General features: G+C 36.0%; 1 protein-coding gene across 1 annotated transcript; it reads right to left on the bottom strand.

Moving 5' to 3' along the window:
• Positions 1–1,155: 1,155 nt before the first annotated feature.
• HSPA13 (heat shock protein family A (Hsp70) member 13) lies at positions 1,156–13,595 on the bottom strand. Its single transcript, XM_027585842.2, has 5 exons — positions 13,455–13,595; positions 11,546–11,886; positions 7,679–7,892; positions 5,774–5,941; positions 1,156–4,306 (listed from the first exon to the last, which is right to left on the bottom strand). The coding sequence occupies exons 1-5, from the start codon at positions 13,477–13,479 to the stop codon at positions 3,639–3,641; spliced, it is 1,416 nt and encodes a 471-aa protein (XP_027441643.1). The 5' UTR covers positions 13,480–13,595; the 3' UTR covers positions 1,156–3,638.
• Positions 13,596–18,008: the final 4,413 nt, after the last annotated feature.

Raw genomic sequence — 18,008 nt, forward strand, 5'->3', positions numbered from 1 at the left:
ATTTACTTATTTGAGAGACAGTGAGAAGGGGGTAAGGGCAGAGGGAGAGGGAGAAGCAGGCTCCCCACTGAGCAGGGAGCCCGACACAGGGTTTGATCCCGGGACCCTGAGATTATGACCTGGGCTGAAGGCAGTCACTTAACTAAGCCACCCAGGCGCCCCATCGCTAAAACACTTAGAACAGTACTGGTACATAATTAGTACTCTATTATCTATTGCTCAACAAATTAATCCAAAACTTAGTGGCTTAAAACAACAAAAATATATTGTAGTTTCCATGGGTCAGGAATCCACTTAGCTGGACTATTCTGGTTTAAGTCTCTCATGAGATTATACTTAAACTTCAACCATGGCCGCATTATCTGAAGGAAGAGAGGGCTCACTTTTGAGAAGGCGCTCACAGCTGGAAGGTGGAGCTGTCCGCTGGGTTGCTTATTCACCATGTACCTCTCATCATTAGCAGGGAGTCATCAAATCTTGCCCAAAGTCAAGAGATCACAAAAGGAGATGAATACCAGAAAATAGGGGTCATTGGAGGCTACACTGTAGGCTGCCTACCCTCAATGGGGTACTGTGTTTTTGTTGGTTACATAAACGAAATATGGGAGTGTCACTATATTTCTTCATTTGAGTCCCTCAGCAATGGTGGTTAGAAAAACTATGAAGGAATCACAGGAACTATTGGAAAGTCAAGTCTACTATCTTTATTTAAGGGCTCATCTGAAAAGACTATACTAATCAAATGAATTTCTTTAGATATATAAAATATGTATATATAGTTTTTGTCCAAAGAGTAAGACAGACTTTATTACAAAATTATGAAGTATTACTGAAATCAACCAAAGGATTACAGTAGGATTATTCACTAACTATAGATTAATTTAGGTCTTCGCTCCATTATAGTCAAAGGTCATGAATTGGTATTCAGAATTCTGGAGCTCCTGTTCATATGATACAGGAACTGTCACTTCTAAATTAGGAAAATAAGTGGAAAAGGATATAAAAGCAACCCCAGAGTCAGGATGCAGGGGAGCAGGCAATAGCTGCTGAGCTCACATGCATGAGCATCACATCAGCTGTCCCTGCTTCCCTTTTCACTTATAAACCTTAAATATGTACTCTGGCCTAGCCGTGAATGGAAGAGAAAGGACACAGTTTAAAAAACTGCAAAGTGGTATTTATTTACATTAAAATGTGAATTACCTATCTACACACAAATTTAAGAGGCACAATCTGTTATGCACAATAACTATATAATCTTCCATACATATTATTATACACAGTAGCATCTGTGAAGTCAGTGGTTGGAGTGAAAACACAGTACCGAAACATTCCTGATACAGAATAAATTACTCATTCACATACTCTAACCATACAACAGTTAATATTTAAAAAGTTAATGCACTTCAAAAAACACTAGTTACATGTACAACCAGAATGTACTGTTTTATGAAAAATGTCTTAAGATTATTAGGCATAAATGATCCCTTTCGGGATCCCTTTCTCTTTTAAATAAATAAACTACATTGATTTCAAGACCATTTATATATAGGCCCCTAAAATATGACTGACAGACATTACTTCGTATTTTTAAAGGTGTAACTATACTAGAGAATATGCTAAACTATTGCCCCCAAATTCCAACACTGCCATTCTATTTTTCAGACACATTTAAATTCCAATTTTAGTATATGAGATTAGCTGCCTGTTCTGCAAATTGTTTCCACTAAAAAGTGATAACAGATCTTCCTGAACTAGCTCATGTATTTGAAAGAGTCAAGATTTTTTTTTAAAAATGTTAAAATGCTTTAGGTTAAAGCTGATAATATAAGTGGAGATTTTGATAGATTGAACACTTTTCTCTTAAGACCTTTGCAAAAAAGATCTTTTCCAATTCTAAAATCTATTAAAGATTCATATCAAGTCCAAGAGAACACTTGAATATTTTCATAACGCAGTGAAGGATTCATCTTTGGCATTTCTCTGTTAGTTCTAAAATAAATTATGTCAACAAACATTTTTTATTTTTCTATCTACTTACTAGACATTCTGTACACAAAACTATGTGATTGAAATTGTGTTTTAACAGCAATCTCATTGCTAACCTTTTTTTTTTAGATCTGCAAAAAATATTAACATTCAGCTTTTTATTCTCAGAAGCTGAAATGTTTCGATGTTGCTGAAATGAGTTTGCTTAGTTCTGTTTTTCAGTGATTGGAAATTCAAAATCCCTTAAATTCAACAACAGATAAAACAGACATACTTTTTACATCAACAAAAATGTTGACCAGAATGTAATCTTTGAATATTAATGTGAAGCATGCATGAAGAAAAAAAAAAAGTCTTTAATATGGCCATCACAGAAATATAACTGCTTGCTACATTTTCTTTCTTGGTCCCTGTAGCATTTCTAAAAGGAAACAGACAAAAACAAAACAAAACTGCTACAAATACTGATTTGTAGAAATTCTTCCACATTGCCCTCCACATTAGATTGCCACATTATTTCCAATATTCAAATTTTTTTTTACTCGCAACACATACTAACCTTAAGGCTAAAAACAGTCCAAATGTGACTACTGTAAAATGATAGTGGGAAACAATAAGGATTTTACAACTGAGCACGTTTTCCTCATTCAAAACTAATATGGGGAAAAATCTCTGAATCAAATATGATTTGATAGTTCAAATGCAAGCTACATTCTCCAGGGCTTACTCAAAATAAACAAAGAAACAAAAGCAAAAACATAAATACTGTAGCTAATTACTGGTACTTACCAGTGTCTGCAAAGGTCTTGGGTAACAAAAAAGAGCTGGTAATGATGGCTTTATTGTGACATCAAGACGTGTAGAATGAAATTATTAATTCCCTACTGTTTTCTAACCAGGCAGAATCATGGAAATCCAAGCAGAGAATGATGCATAGCAACTGAAGGAACTGGAGTATAAATTGGTTACGTTTACCGTCTGGTATTGAAACATCTGAATAAATCTACAGCTATTTTAGAAAGAAAATAAGTTAATACAATAAATAATTTTAAAAATCTGGAGAATGCAGATTATGTAAATAGGACACATAACTGAATTTGTGAAAGTCAATTTATTATATGGCAGTTACTGAACATTATATATATATATATGCAGCTTATATTACTAATACTGCTATCTCCCAGCCAATGTAAAAACCTGACACCAACACTGTCCTTCAAGTATAGTTCGAACTAATAGTTACATGTGATAACCAAGCAAATCAATTACCAGCTCCTGCTAATACAATTTAGTAAGAACTGGGAATCGTAATATTGATACTAGGCAATGTTTACAGAATGTAATTTTAAGTGCATATCGTTATCTACTTCCAGATCCCAGGAAACAAAACCACCCATGCTCCTGTAAGTTTTACTTCAATTCTGTCATCTTAAAAGTATTTGTTGGAGTGAGATCTCTCCGAAATCAAAGAGGATCAATCCGGTCACATTTAATCCTAAAACAAAATGTTATGTAAAATTCTGTGTATCTAAATGTTAGCTTTCAGGTAAATTTGTGAGATGTTTTAAAGATTTTTCTTTATTGGAGGAGGTGGTCTGATAAGGAGGAAGAGCTCATCAGACAATCACAAATAATCATCCCTCCATAATTCAGTTGAAGTTGGTCTTTTGTAAATGCTTATTGGGAATTTCTAAAGCACTGACTTGGAGAGGCCAGGAGCCTCCATCAATCCCTGCTTGGATGGCTACTCCTGTCACCACTGCCAGGTCAGGGTCTACAGAAGTGTTGGGATCCTTTCCAAAGAACTCTTGAATGACTTGGCGGATTCGAGGAATACGAGTAGAACCCCCAACCAAAACCACCTCATCAATCTCAGTCTTTTCCAGGTGGCCTTCCTTTAAGACTTGCTGAATAGGTACAAGTATTTTCTGGAAGAGATCTTCATTAAGGGTGTCAAAGAGCTTCCGTGATATTTCTGTTTCAAATAACACCTGACTTTCTCCGCTTTTCTTTTCAGAAAGGCCAGCTCCCAACACACCGTTCACATGGTGGCCATCAGTGGGAGAACGTCTGTCCTTTGGCAGTTCAGCATCACTACTCTGAGGCTCCTTCTTGTCCTTCTCCTCCACTGTCAGTAATACTGACAACTGAGCCGACTGATGAAGAGTCAGATTTAATTTGACCATTTCCACAGCTTGTCTTAATCTGTGAATTTCCTCTTTCCGAGAGGGTAGAAAGCCATATGTTTGATATATCTGTTTATATAAATACTGAAGCAGTCTTTGATTGAAGTCCTGTCCTCCGAGTTTATTGTTTCCTAAGTTAAAAATAAAAAGGCGTATGTTACATTTATGTATTTGTAGGCATATATGCATATACATGTGTAGTATGTATGAAAATGATATAATGAATAACAAATCTCTTGCTTAATGTACTTAACTATTTAGATTTTATTCATACAAAGACTGATTAAAAATAACTGGATTAAAGTAATTTTAACTCAAATGTGTATGATTAAAAAACAATGCATATCTGGTTAAAATTTTTAAATAAAAAAGGAAATATCTCTTAATGATATCCCTAAATAATTTTTCAGAAGATAAAGGTTGACAAGAGATTAGCTTTTAATAGCAATTTAAAAGCACTGAATATCATTACTCTCAAGAGAAGAAAGTCTTTAGAATTAAAAAGTACCAGTAGGCATTTTATCTTTTTTTTTTTAAATCGTTTTGTTTGCTAGATTAAGAGCGAAAATTTAAAAAAAAAAAAAAAGGAGAGAGATTTAAAAGGAAAAGATTAATGTTAATATAAATCCCTGGCACTGAATTTGGTTTTAAAGAGTCCAGTTAGGAAAAAGAAAAATTCAGAAGTTAGACAACCTATAACTTACAGCTTCACTTTTTAAACAGGCTCCATTCTTTAAAACAAAATACTTAAAAAAAAAAAAAGATTTAGAATACAAAAACCTATAATTTCCTAGAGAATACTATTATTAGATTTTCTAAGCATATCTATTTTGTAAAACATGTTAGCAAATGAAATAAACTGATCACTCTTCATTTTAAAGGATTTTTCTTGCTCTCGTTTCCTTCACCAAAGCCATGAAGTCCTACCGACTCAGTGAGCTACAACTGGCAGTGACACATTCATTTGCCTCGGTCATTTTTTTTAGATTTCAGTTTTTGTTATTATATATATAAGTGGTGGTTATAAAATTACATATACAGACTACCAAAATGAAATCAAAGTATACTGAAAAAAATTTTATTTTTATTTTATTTCTTTTGATTTATTTGAGAGAGAGAGAGAGAGAGAGCACGTGCGCAAGTCAAGGGGAAGAGCAGAGGGGGAAATAATCTCAAGCAGAACTGCACCAAGTGCGGAGCCCCACGCTGGGCTCGCTCTCACAACCTGAGATCATGACCTGGGCTGAAACCAACAGTTGGACGCTTATCCGACTGAACCACCCAGGCATCCCCTGAAAAAAATTTAAAAATAAATACTTAACACATTAGGTGTGATAATAAGGAAAGCATTATCTGAACCTCTTTTATTTTTTTTTTAAGATTTTATTTATTTATTAGAGAGACAGAGAATGAGAGATAGAGAGCACGAGAGGGAAGAGTGTCAGAGGTAGGAGCAGATTCCCCGCTGAGCAGGGAGCCTGACGCGGGACTCGATCCCGGGACTCCATGATCATGACCTGAGCCGAAGGCAGTCGCCTAACCAACTGAGCCACCCAGGCGCCCCTGAACCTCTTTTAGTCTCCCTGTATTTTTCTTACCAGACATTGCTCGGGTTAGAAACATTCCTCCTTGTTTATTTAGCAGTGACACATCTAGAGTTCCTCCGCCCAAATCTATCACCAAGACATGAAAGACATCAGCCTTGTGGAGGCCATAAGCCATAGCTGCCGCTGTGGGTTCATTTATTACCCTCAAGATCTTCAGTCCTGTAAGATTGGTTGGAAGGAAGAACAATGCATCAGAGGACACCATTCTCAAAATTCCTTCCCCCTCAATGTCATACCATGTTAGTGTGTTTTATGCGACACGAACTCCACTGAGTAACAAAGACAGTAGTCACAAACCCATCAAAAATAATGAAATGGGAAGGATAAATATCGGTTGTTCTAAATGAAATCATTAAAATCATTCTAAAAAATTATTAATATACGAAAAGCCTAGATTCAGTGGAGTACATCATTCTACTCTGTATTATTTAATATTTAATTTTAAAAAATCCTAGCCCCTTTTAATTTTCATTATTTTACTTGGGAATATAAGAGCAATAAAACTTTAATCATTATGTGCTATAATAAATTGCTGTGGAAACGAAATAAGCTTACTATGCTCTTCTTTTTAAAGTGACTTTGAAAAAAGCAGGTAAGTAAACAGATGAGATTACTTAAAAAATCTAGATGAAATGTTCTAATAGGTAAAATGCCTCTTAAAAAAGTACGTAAAATTTAAGACCCTCAAATGTAAATCTGAAATATACAGCAAATCTCATCTTGAAAGTAATGCTGAACAGTGAAAGTTCAGGCAAAAGATCAGATTTCCTTGCGCAAACTTCCTGCTTTAACCTGTCATAGGTCATGAGTGGTTTGGAAAGTAATACAGCATTTATATATCAGGAGCCATAAAAAATTATTCAAATTCTGAAGAATTTATTTAAATTCATACCCTTTCCCTTAGCACTCTGACTTCATCACTCACTCTGCTCTGGTCACACTGACCAACATACCATCTTCAGATGTACCAGCAAATTCCCATTTTATGGCGGCTACACTGACCATTCTCTCTCCTGCAATATTCTTACCCTATGTATCAGCCTGGCTAACAAACGTGCTTCCTTCAAATCTCCTTAAACGTCACTTTCTCAATGAGGCCTACTTGACCACTCTAAAACTTACAAGTTCCCCCCACCTCCTGATCACCACCAGCAATCCTGTTCCTGTTCTACTCTTTTTCCTTCCATTGCATGTTACTTTCTGATATACAGTATATCAGGGTTTTCAACCAGGAACAATTTTGCCCCTCTGGGAGCATCTGGCAACATCTGAAGACAGAAGATTATCACTACCTGGAGAGGAGAGGGCCGCTAGCACCTCATGAGTAGAAGCTGGGGTGCTGCTAACTATCCTACAATGCACAGGACAGTTCCCCATAACACAGAATTATCTAGCCCAAAATATCAAATGATGCTGAGACAGCGAAACCCCACAATATACTTATCTTTAATACAGATTTTGTTTCCCTCCAGTAGAATATAAGTTCCATGAGAAGAGAGATTTATCTGTTTTGTTTATCAAGGCACTCAATATTTATGGAATGGTTTTAAATGAGTTCTCTTCCACCTCAGATTTTAAAAAAATACTATATTCATCATAACATTAAAGAAAGTTTATAGAAAAAAATTCCTCATTGCTAACATGCACCCATGTTCTCAGCCTTTATTATATGCCTACCTAACTGGCTGTTTTCATAGTATGTTGCATTTTACATTGTGCTATAAAATTTTCTTAATTTCTATTTCTAAACCTATATCAAAATCCATCTAATTTACCCACTTTGGGTTTATTTATGTGCCTCGTTAGGTGGTTTGCAAAGTGATACACCCTACTACAGAAGATTTTCAACCTAAGAACATTTTGAGAAAAATATAACTCAAGCAAGGGTGATATTACCTGCAAGGTTCGCAGCTTCAATTGTTGAATTTCTCTGTTTTAGATCGAATTCTGCTGGTACAGAAATAACAGCATTGGCAACTGGCATTCCAAGATACTCCTCTGCCATTTCCTTTAACTTCAACAGTAGTCTAGAGCCAACATATTCTGGGGAAACGGTGATGGTCTCATTACTTGTCACAGAAAACTCAACCATTCCATTTTTGTTTAAAACCTGGGAATAGGATTTGCCAAAAAAGAAAAAAAGAGAAAGAAATGTAAAATCATACATATACACATACACATATATACTTAAATACATACATACATACACACTGGACTTATTCAATAAAAAACTTAACTTTATAAGGTCATACAATTTATTTGTAATCTATCATTTACTAAGATTAGAGGTTATTAAAAGCTATACTTTAAAATCTATAAAGTAAATCTACAATAACAGCAGAATAATAAAATCCATCACCACGCATATAAATGGAATACAGAAGATTCTCAATATATATCTGTTAAATGAATGAAAGAAAAAAAGATGAAATATAAGGAATAAAAGTTGCTGGATCATGTATTTGACTTAGGATCTTCTTTTTTTTTTTAGTTAACTTGTTTCCAAAAATAATAGATACCTGAAAAAGTGTTCTGGCACATATTAACAAGAATAATTTTAGTACTTCATTATGTTCTTACCCAAGAATCAAATATCACTTATATTCTTATTTCCATGAAAACATGTATTAAGTCATTATCCCTGCTAATGTGGTTGTACATTTAAAAAACTAGATTAATTCTAAATTATGCTATCCTACTTTCACCAACAGACTAAATTCATATCAAGAGTAAAGAGAATTAAGTCTTCTAAGAAATTGTAAGAATTTTACCCTGGTCATTCTAGACTACATAATTAGATTTCAATGAAGAAAACTTGACCCATCTACAAACCTATCTGGGAAAAACAAAAATAAGCTACAGATACTATTAAAATGAGGTTCAAAGACACTATACTGTCAGTTCCCACATGAAACAGAAACAACAACAAAAAATCACAACACTTAGAAACTTAACAACAAGAAAACTCAAACTAACTCTTGGTTGGAAAATAGTACAGGGGTTCCTCAAAAAACTGAAAATGGAACTACAATCTGATGCAGCAGCTCCACTTCTGGGAATATACCCTTATGCAGAAGAGCTACCTGCACCCCATGGTCACAGCAGCATTATTTACCATGGCCAAGCCATGAATACAACCGAAGTTTCTATCAACAGATAAATGGATAAAGTTGTGATATACATACACAATGGAATGTTATTCAGCCATAAAAAAGAAGAAATTTCTGCTGCTGGTGACATGGATGGACCCTGCAGGTATTACGCTAAGCGCAGTTAAGTCAGACAGGGAAAGACAAATGCTGTATGATCTCTCACATGTAGAACCTAAAACAACAACCAAACTCAGAGATAAAGAGATTAGATAGGTTACCACAGGCAGGGAATGGGGGGAGAGTCGGGGAAATGGATGAAGGTGGTCAAAAGGTACAAATTTCCAGTTATAAGAGAAATAAGTACGGGGAATGTAATGTCAACATGATGACTATAGTTAATACTGCTATATGGTATATTTGAAGGTTGCTGAGAGAGTAAATTCCAAGAGCTCTCACCACAAGGAAAAAAAATTTTTTCTTTTTTTGTATCTATATGAGACGATGGATGTTAACTTATTGTGCTAATCATCTCACAATATATTTAAGTCAAATCATTATGCTGTACATCATAAATTTATACAGGGCCGTATGTTGATTATATCCCAATAAAACTTGGGAAAAAAATAATTCCTGAATCAGTAAGTAATGTACTCAAATTCTTAATTTTGAGGAAATGTACAGCTCTATATAATTTAATCATTACTTAAGAAAGACTTATAAATTGATAAAGGATCCTAAGAAAAAAGCTAAAAAAGAACAAAGAAATAAACCTAAGAAATGCATGGGACAAACTTATTTTCTCCTTTGAAAATGTATAAAATATTTAAGAATTTTATTCAATAAGCAGCACTGATATAGCTATCAGTTTTAAAAGCTATTCACTTAGGGCACCTGGGTGGCTCAGATGGTTAAGCATCTGCCTTCAGCTCAGGTCATGATCCCAGGGTCCTGGGATCGAGTCCCGCATCGGGCTCCCGGCTCCTTGGGAGTCGTCTTCTCCCTCTGCCTCTCTTTCTCTCTGTCTCTCATGAATAAATAAATAAAACCTTAATAAATAAATAAATAAATAAAAGCTATTCACGTAGAATTCCACTTCACAATTTACATGAAAAACCCTCTATGGAAAAAACACTTAAATATTTAAAAGATATGGGTGGGGGGATGGGTGAAATGGGTGATAGGGATTAAAGAGTACACTCATCATGATGAAAAAAATGTTTTAGACAAAAAATAAAATACTGAAAAGAAAAAAACTGGCAAAACACAAACCTACATATAGTCATGTAAAAGCATTAGCAATAGAAGTGGATAGGATGGGAAAGGCTATTGTAAGCATGATAAGAGTCTATAACCATTTTTTAAAAAATTTTGAGACGATTTTGCCACATAAAAATTTAACATTCTTGACAGCTCAAAAGCAAAATTATATATCATCAGTTAAAAAAAAGAACATAAAAAAACACTGTAAACATATCACAAAGTATTTTATAAAGGAAAACAACCCCCCCAAAAAATAGGACAAAGGACAAGAAATGAATCACTAAAGAAAATAAAAATGCCAATAAACAAATTTAAAAAAAATCTGACCTCAATAAAAATCAAAGGAATGCAAATTAATACAAAAATACCGTTTTTCACTTACATATTGGCAAAGATTAAAAAATAGTAACTGGGGCGGGGGGGGTACCTGGGTGCTCAGTTGGCTGAGCATCTCACGGTTTCAGCTCAATCATGATCTCAGGGCTCTGAGACTGAGTATCGTGGCAGGCTCCATGCTCAGCACAGAGTCTGCTTGAAGATTCTCTCCCTCTGCCTCTACTCCCACTTACACTTACTCTGTCTGTCTCTCCCTAAAATAAATAAATCTTAAAAACAAACAGTAACTAGGGAAGGTATAGGCCCTCTAAAAAAAAGTAAAGAGTACACAACCATTTCAGTGTACAATTTGCCAATATAAATCAAAGTACTTAAAGAACTCAAGTTCTTCTACTTCTAGAATTCAAGCTAAGGAAATCATCAAGAAGTACACAAAGATATATGTACAAGAATATTCACTGAACCCGCAACATAAGTGGAAAACCAGGGGAAAAAATGTGCCCTTACTGAGATTGGACAATTAAATATTGGAATAGCCATTCTAAGGAACCATGTCACATTGCTGAGTTTCAAACAAGTCATAAAATAGCATGCCTACTGTGATCTCTTTTTAAGTATATAAATATGTATATCCTACCACACACAGCATCTATCCATCTATCTATCCATCCATCCATCCATCTACCCATCCATCCATCCATCCATCCATCCATAGTACATGGGGCATCATTAGCCTTCTTGCTACAATGAAACAGCTAACCAGGCCGGCAGGCATCCATCCATCCATCCATAGTTCATGGGGCTTCATTAGCTTTCTTGCTACAGTGAAACAAAGAGCTAAGCAGATATTCTGAGGATTGCAAAGCAAGAACATAGTAAGGCTCCAAGTCCATGATAGAGCTGTGGAGCCAATGAATTAAGTCATCCTGGAAATGCTGTAGGACTGCTTGTCATAATGTAGCTTCCATGCAGAGTAAGTAAGTTGAAACAGAATGTTTTATAGCTTGAAGCCAAAGCATTAATTGAAACAGTATGCTTAACTAAAATTAAGACAGATTATAGTTTAATCACTTACCTTAAATGGGTATCTGCCAACTTCAGCCTCCAGCTCTTCTGGGGTAAAAATCTTGCCTATGAATCTCTTGGCATCATATATTGTGTTCTGAGGATTTGAATCGGCCAGCTCTAAGCTTTCATAACCCACATATACATCGTTGTCAGTAAAGGACACCATGCTGGGTATACTGATATGCCCATTTTCATCTGGAATGACCTTTACTTTTCCTGTGCCAGGAAAAAACACCCCAACAGAACAATAGGTGGTACCAAGGTCAATGCCAATCACTTTAGGAGTAGGCAATGGTAAGTACTGTTGTGCCAAATAGCCAGCCAACAGGAGAGTCAAAACAGCTGATCCTGAAATATAGGCAAATGAAAATACATGTTTTATTAAACTAGTACAATAGCAAAGTCCTTTTAATAACACTCTTTGAGAAAAGACTAATACACTCTCAAAATATTTTCTTTTATAGTACTAAAGACAACACTCCTCTCAGACATCAAGTTTTTCATAAGGCAAAACGACTGTAATACAGCTAAAATGAACGAACAACAAAACCAAAAAACCCCTGTAGTTGTATGTCTGTGTACTACACCTATGGGTGAAGAAAAAGTAAAAACATATAATTAATTGTGCTAATACTCACAGGAAAAGCCATTCATCTCTAGCAAAAGCTAGATAAATATAGATATAATTCAATTTCTTGATCAATTAATATTTAGATATTATAGCTTTATAAACAGCTTTAGTCATCATTTAAAAGAAACTCCATTATTAAATTTCCACAGCAAAAACTCTGTTATTGGGGGACTAAAACTTTTTATCCCCTCATCTCCTTTTTCCTTTCAAAAGGATGAACTGGATAAATTGGTAAACTGATTTTGAAAGTAGTTTAAATATGAAACTGCCACTTTACAACAGAACACAGTTAACTTTTTCTGTATGTAAATACAAATTAAGAAAATACTTCTTGCAGAAGTTAACATTTAGGGACGGAGAACCATAAATGTGTAACCCTAAATACAACATAAAGCTCCTTGAAAGCAGGTTTTGTTCACTTTTGTATCCCTTGCACTAGAATGGCTCCTAGCAAACAGCAGATGCTCAACAAATATTGATTTAAAAAAATCACACACACACACACACACACACACACACAAATATGAACAAACTCCATGCAGATTGTAAAGATAAAGGATGAAGAAAGAGGCCACTTCGAATTTACAATTAATATGTTATTTGGTTTCAGATTATGTCCATACGTGTTACATATGACCCAAAACGTCAATTTGTAGGAGTCTGTTTTACTAATTGTGAGCTCATCGTCATCAACACATAACTCAAAAAAAAAAAAAAAAAAATGAAATCAAGTGCCAACCCCACTTTCCTCTTGCTCCTACGTGGAAAACTTCAGAAACATTTCATTATTTTCTCGTTCGGGGAGGGTTAATTACTAACTCAGACTGGTGGAAAGTGCATCAGACTATACATCCAAGAGGCGGGGCTCTTTCAAACTGCAGCATCCCATGAGTCTACAGCTCAGGCCGCCGGTACTGCTCCTCCCCCTTCCTCCACAAAAGGGTCTTGGAGATACATGTTCTTGCAGCCTCTCAAAGGCCCCAATTCAACCAACGATTCAAAATCGACGTTGTTTTGAAAAGAACCCTTCCCGAAGCCCGATGTCCCTGGGATGTACGCAGAAGGTCGCCGCCGGCCCTACATGGCCTACTCTGGCCCAGGCCATTTCTGGACGGACCCTCAATCCGGCGCCCCGAAAAACCAAAAACCGCCTCTAAGTCACCTTTCCCGAGTCCTTCCCACTGCACCAATTGGATTCGGGAGGTGACAACCACCCCCACCCATCCCGGCCTCCCCAAACTGCTCCGGTGCCCACAACAGCCATAGAGAAGTCCTGGTCACTGACCTAAGATCGTCATCTCTCCAGCCATCACAGTCCCGCCGAAGAGGCTTGGGATGACTGTACCAGACGTGAGGGGCCGCCCCCACGCCGCCTCCCAGCCCCGAGGCTTACTGGGTAATGTAGTTCTCTTGCTCCAACGCAGCTGGAGAAACTACAGCTCTGACCAGAGAAGGGACTTCATTTACCATCAGCTCGCGGGGCTGAGAGCCTCCATTCAACCGCTGCCAGTGACGTCTGAGCCGCCCTCCCACGCCCAGCTTACGGAGCCAATTAGGCTGAGGTGGAGGAGAGCCAAGAAGAGAGACTGGAGTTTATAATCAAACCTGAAGCGCCTGGAGCCAAGTTGAGGTAAAAACACACTATCTCTTTAGCGCCGCCCCACCGCTTTGCATTCTGGGAAGTGTAGTTCGGGCCTGCCCCCATTCGCGGTAGGGAGAGCGAGGAACCTTACGTTATTGCTTTTTTTAGCCGTGTTCCTTTCCCAGGCCTAGGTTCAAGCCTTTGTCTTTCGTTCTTCCTACCTTTTAAAGAATGATCCTTTGCCTAGGATCTAGATTCTGGTTGGGGTTCCTCTAAACACCTGTCATAATTGGCAGGAATTGCTTTCATGGACAAGTCTAGCATGCAATGGCCATTTAGGACACTTGTGAAGTGTTTTTCAGATTCGAGTCTATAAGAGACCCTTTCTTTTTTTTTTCTTCTTGGTCACTGGTAGTACTTAATGGCTCTTTCTGAAAGTGTTTTGTCTGTCATTGCTGTTAAAGTTCCCCAGAACTATAATCCTGGAGAATTGAAATATTTTTCCTCACCTTAGATGTAAATCAAACAATCTGTGTTGACAACCGGTCAACCTGCTGGGGGTATATACTACTGGCTTTTTGCCGAAAAAATGTATATGAAAATATTGATGGTTATTGAGGTTGAAGTATAGTTAATGGGGATTCATTATAATCCCTCCACTTTTGTACATTTAAAAAAATCTTTCATAATGTAATCTATAAAAAGTGTGTGTATGTCTATAGTGAGTACTGTTCAGTATAATTTCCTTATGAAGAACATATAATTCAAACACTCAATTCATGAATATTATTAGGTATAGATCATACTAACCAACATTTATTGACCGTAGCAGTAGCCCCTGGTAACAACCGGAAGGAGAGACAGAAGGTAAACACATACATGTAGTTTATTATGGTATATACTGTGAAAATAAAGGAAATCTCATCATTTTTTAAAATGGAGCAGGAGAAGCCTTGAAGGGGGAGCTCTCTAGGACTACCACGGGTTATCAATTCCAGACCCCAGGAGGAAAAGCCATACCTTGCATCCTCAGCAGAGGGAATCTTAATTTACTGCCCCAGGAGGAGGTAACTTTTCTCCTTGCCCAGCAATAGCAATAGTCAATGAGAAGTTCAAACTCTTCAGGGGCGCCTGGGTGGCTCAGTCAGTTGAGCATCTGCCCTCAGCTCAGGTCATGATCCTGGTGTCCTGGGATCCGGCCCCCGCCCGCCTCGGGCTCCCTGCTGTGTAGTGGGGAGTCTGCCTTTCCCTCTGCCTTTGCCTCTCCCTCTGCTTCTGCCTCTCTACCTCTCCCGCCCCCCCTCCTGGGTTTGATAGCTCTCACGCTGTCTCTCTCAAATAAATAAAATCATTAACAATTTTTTTAAAAAGTTCAAACTCTCACTCTACTCCAATGGACTTTTGTTCAGGGAAGTCCTTCACAATTTTGTCCTGTCCTCCATAGAAACAAGCCCCTCTCATTTGGTTCTCCAGACTTGCCTATGTTTCACTATAGTTTGCTTGTCCTGAATCACAGATCCTCTGCTATTCCCACATAAACACATTTTGCTAGTAAAATAACTGGCTAATTTTAGGATTAACAAAACCATAATTGTGTATGGATAGAGGGCAGAAACAGAATTGAATAAACACTGTAATTTAATCTTGAAGTCAAGAAGACTTAGTGAAAGAATATGTGTAAGAAGTAGAAGAGTGAAAGGGAGCCGGGAGATGGGTTAATAGGAAAATATGAAGCAATTGGCTAAAGGTGTTCCAAAAAGAGGGAACTGAATTACCAAGAGCATAGAAGCAGAAGATAATCTCATAGATTAGAAGTGCTAGATCATAAAGTATGAGGTGAAAATCTGAGAGGTAGGGCTAGACATAAACCAAATCGGGAGGACTAGTTATTTGTGGCAGGCACTGGTTTTAGCAGGGAGTTATTTAGAATGGAGAATTTGAGACATAGGAGCTTAAACAGATAATTCAAGTTTATGAAGGCAACTTTCTGAAGGACTAAAAAATGATAAAACATATAAAAGAAGAAGCTATAGAGAAGAATAAGTGGAAAAAAATTAAAATGTGTACTTTTTTTCAGTTTTCCATAGAGAGGTGTCAGTATATATAATTTAAAGTAAAATTTAAAAATCCATATAGCAAAATATATGAACAAAGGAAGCAATAAGTCAAAAAATATATCAGATGACAGATTTAGGCTCAATTTTTATTATATGCATAAATATAAATGGGATAGACTAAAAACTGCCAGATTGCCTTTTTTTAATATACAGTTGTAACTATTTATTAGAGACTTTTAAATAGATAACTAAATGAAGTTGGTAGCTGGAAAATATCTTAGAGGGCATCTGGACCCACCCCCTTATTTATAGAGAGAAAAACAGAGGCCAAGAGAAGTCAAGAAAATTATGATCTCAATTAGTGTTCATTCTCTTAATAAATTATACTTCACCTTCAACTTAGTGATTAGAGGTAATCTTTAACAATAGTAGCTGGAGTGAAAAATTATCTAATTATATATCCCAATATTTTGCATTATTATTTCAGAAATGTGCTCTGTTAGGAAAATCATTGCCAAATAACAAAAATCTTACAATATACCAGTCTAATTCAGGGGACAAATTATCCTTGTTGTTGTTTAATTCACACTTATTTCTCTTCTCTCATCTATATAAGAAAAGTTCATTGAATGGAGAATTGATCCAGTTCTCTGCACATTCATTAGAAGAATAAGTGTATTGAAATTACAATTTAGTTTGAGTTACATTGTTAGATTCTATGGAACACTGGAATATTTAAGCATAAAAAATTACTTCTATGTTAAAATTATGCCATAACAGGACAAATCTCATTTATTGAACCAGAGTATTTATACATTTTTCCCCCTTGTGCTAGACTGTTATGGTTCCATATATTTCTGTTTTCTGGGCATTGAAAATTTATTGCACGAAGATTTTTCATGTAAACGTATTAGGAAATAAATCTGATTTGTAACCAAGAAGCTGGTACCAGTGTTGTTGTTTTTTCAAAGAACCTTATCATACCTCCGAACTTTTGAAGGATGAGTATGTTTGCCCTTTATTTTAAAAATAGCTTATATTCTGGTTATTGTCTGTAAGTTTCAAATTAATTTAAGTGGATATATATCCTACATATGTTTACAATAAGAAACAGATTGTTTTTAAAAAATCTATTTCCGATTAAAGCAAAACATAACAAAAACTTAAAGGCATATGAACGTATGAATACTTCCTACATGATCAAAAATATGTTCCAAACAACGAACCTACACCAAACTTAGAATTATTACCAGTAAAATTGAGACCGAGATAAGAATACTCATTTACAACTATTATATAACATTGCTTTGGAATTAACAGCCTGTGCAAGAAAATACAATAGAAAGTATAAATTCAGGGGAAAATAAAAAGGCAAATTTATCATCATTTTCTAATTATATGATTATTGTCTTAGTTCAGGCTACTATAGCAAAATAACACAAGCTGGGTAGCTCATAAACAACAGAAATGTATTTCTCATAGTTCTGAAGCCTGAGAAATCCAAGGTCAAGACACTGGCAGATTAGGTGTCTGGTGAAAGCCTGTTTCCTGATTCATAGACTGCTGTCTTCTCTGTGTCTTCACAGGGTGGAAGGAACACGGAAACTCTCTAGGGTCTTTTTCATAAGGGTATTAATCCCACTCATGAGGATTCTACCCTCATGATCTAATCACCTCTCAAAGGTCTCACCTTCTAATACTATTATATTGAGGATTGAGGTTCAACATAGATTTGGGGGGTGGGGAGGAGTGGAGACACAGTCTGTAGCAATTATATAAATTAAAACACACACTAAAAATGTCTGAGAAGCAATAAGAATTGAATAGAGGGCTCCTTTAATAATACTGTATAAGAATAACTTTTCTATATGCAAACAACATCCAGTTAGAAAAAAATATGGCAGGAAAGATTACATTTACAGTAGCAAACAAAATCCTTAGAAGTACATTTAAAAATAAAAGAAGAAAGCTTTAAATCTCTCCTAAAAATCAATCAATCAATCAATCAATCTCTCCTAAGACTAGAACAAAATATTGAAGTAAATAAAAAGACAACACCTTTTTGGATAGAAAAACTCAAGAAATTTATTATGGAAAATTTTAAACATACATAAGGCAGAGATGGTTAGTGACCATGCCCCTCATCCAGATTCAATAATTATCAATTGGTAACTAATCATGTTTTTTTTTTTAACAAAAA

Source organism: Zalophus californianus, chromosome 1 (genome assembly GCF_009762305.2).
Source record: "Zalophus californianus isolate mZalCal1 chromosome 1, mZalCal1.pri.v2, whole genome shotgun sequence".
NCBI lineage: Eukaryota > Metazoa > Chordata > Mammalia > Carnivora > Otariidae > Zalophus > Zalophus californianus.

Excerpts from the sequence above, each read along its gene's own strand:
- HSPA13 (XM_027585842.2), bottom strand. The coding sequence starts at position 13,479 with ATGGCTGGAGAGATGACGATCTTAG. Across the intron at positions 11,887-13,454 it reads TGGAGAGATGACGATCTTAG|GATCAGCTGTTTTGACTCTC; the intron begins GTCAGTGACCAG and ends CCTATATTTCAG. Across the intron at positions 5,942-7,678 it reads TGAAGCTGCGAACCTTGCAG|GACTGAAGATCTTGAGGGTA; the intron begins GTAATATCACCC and ends CCAATCTTACAG.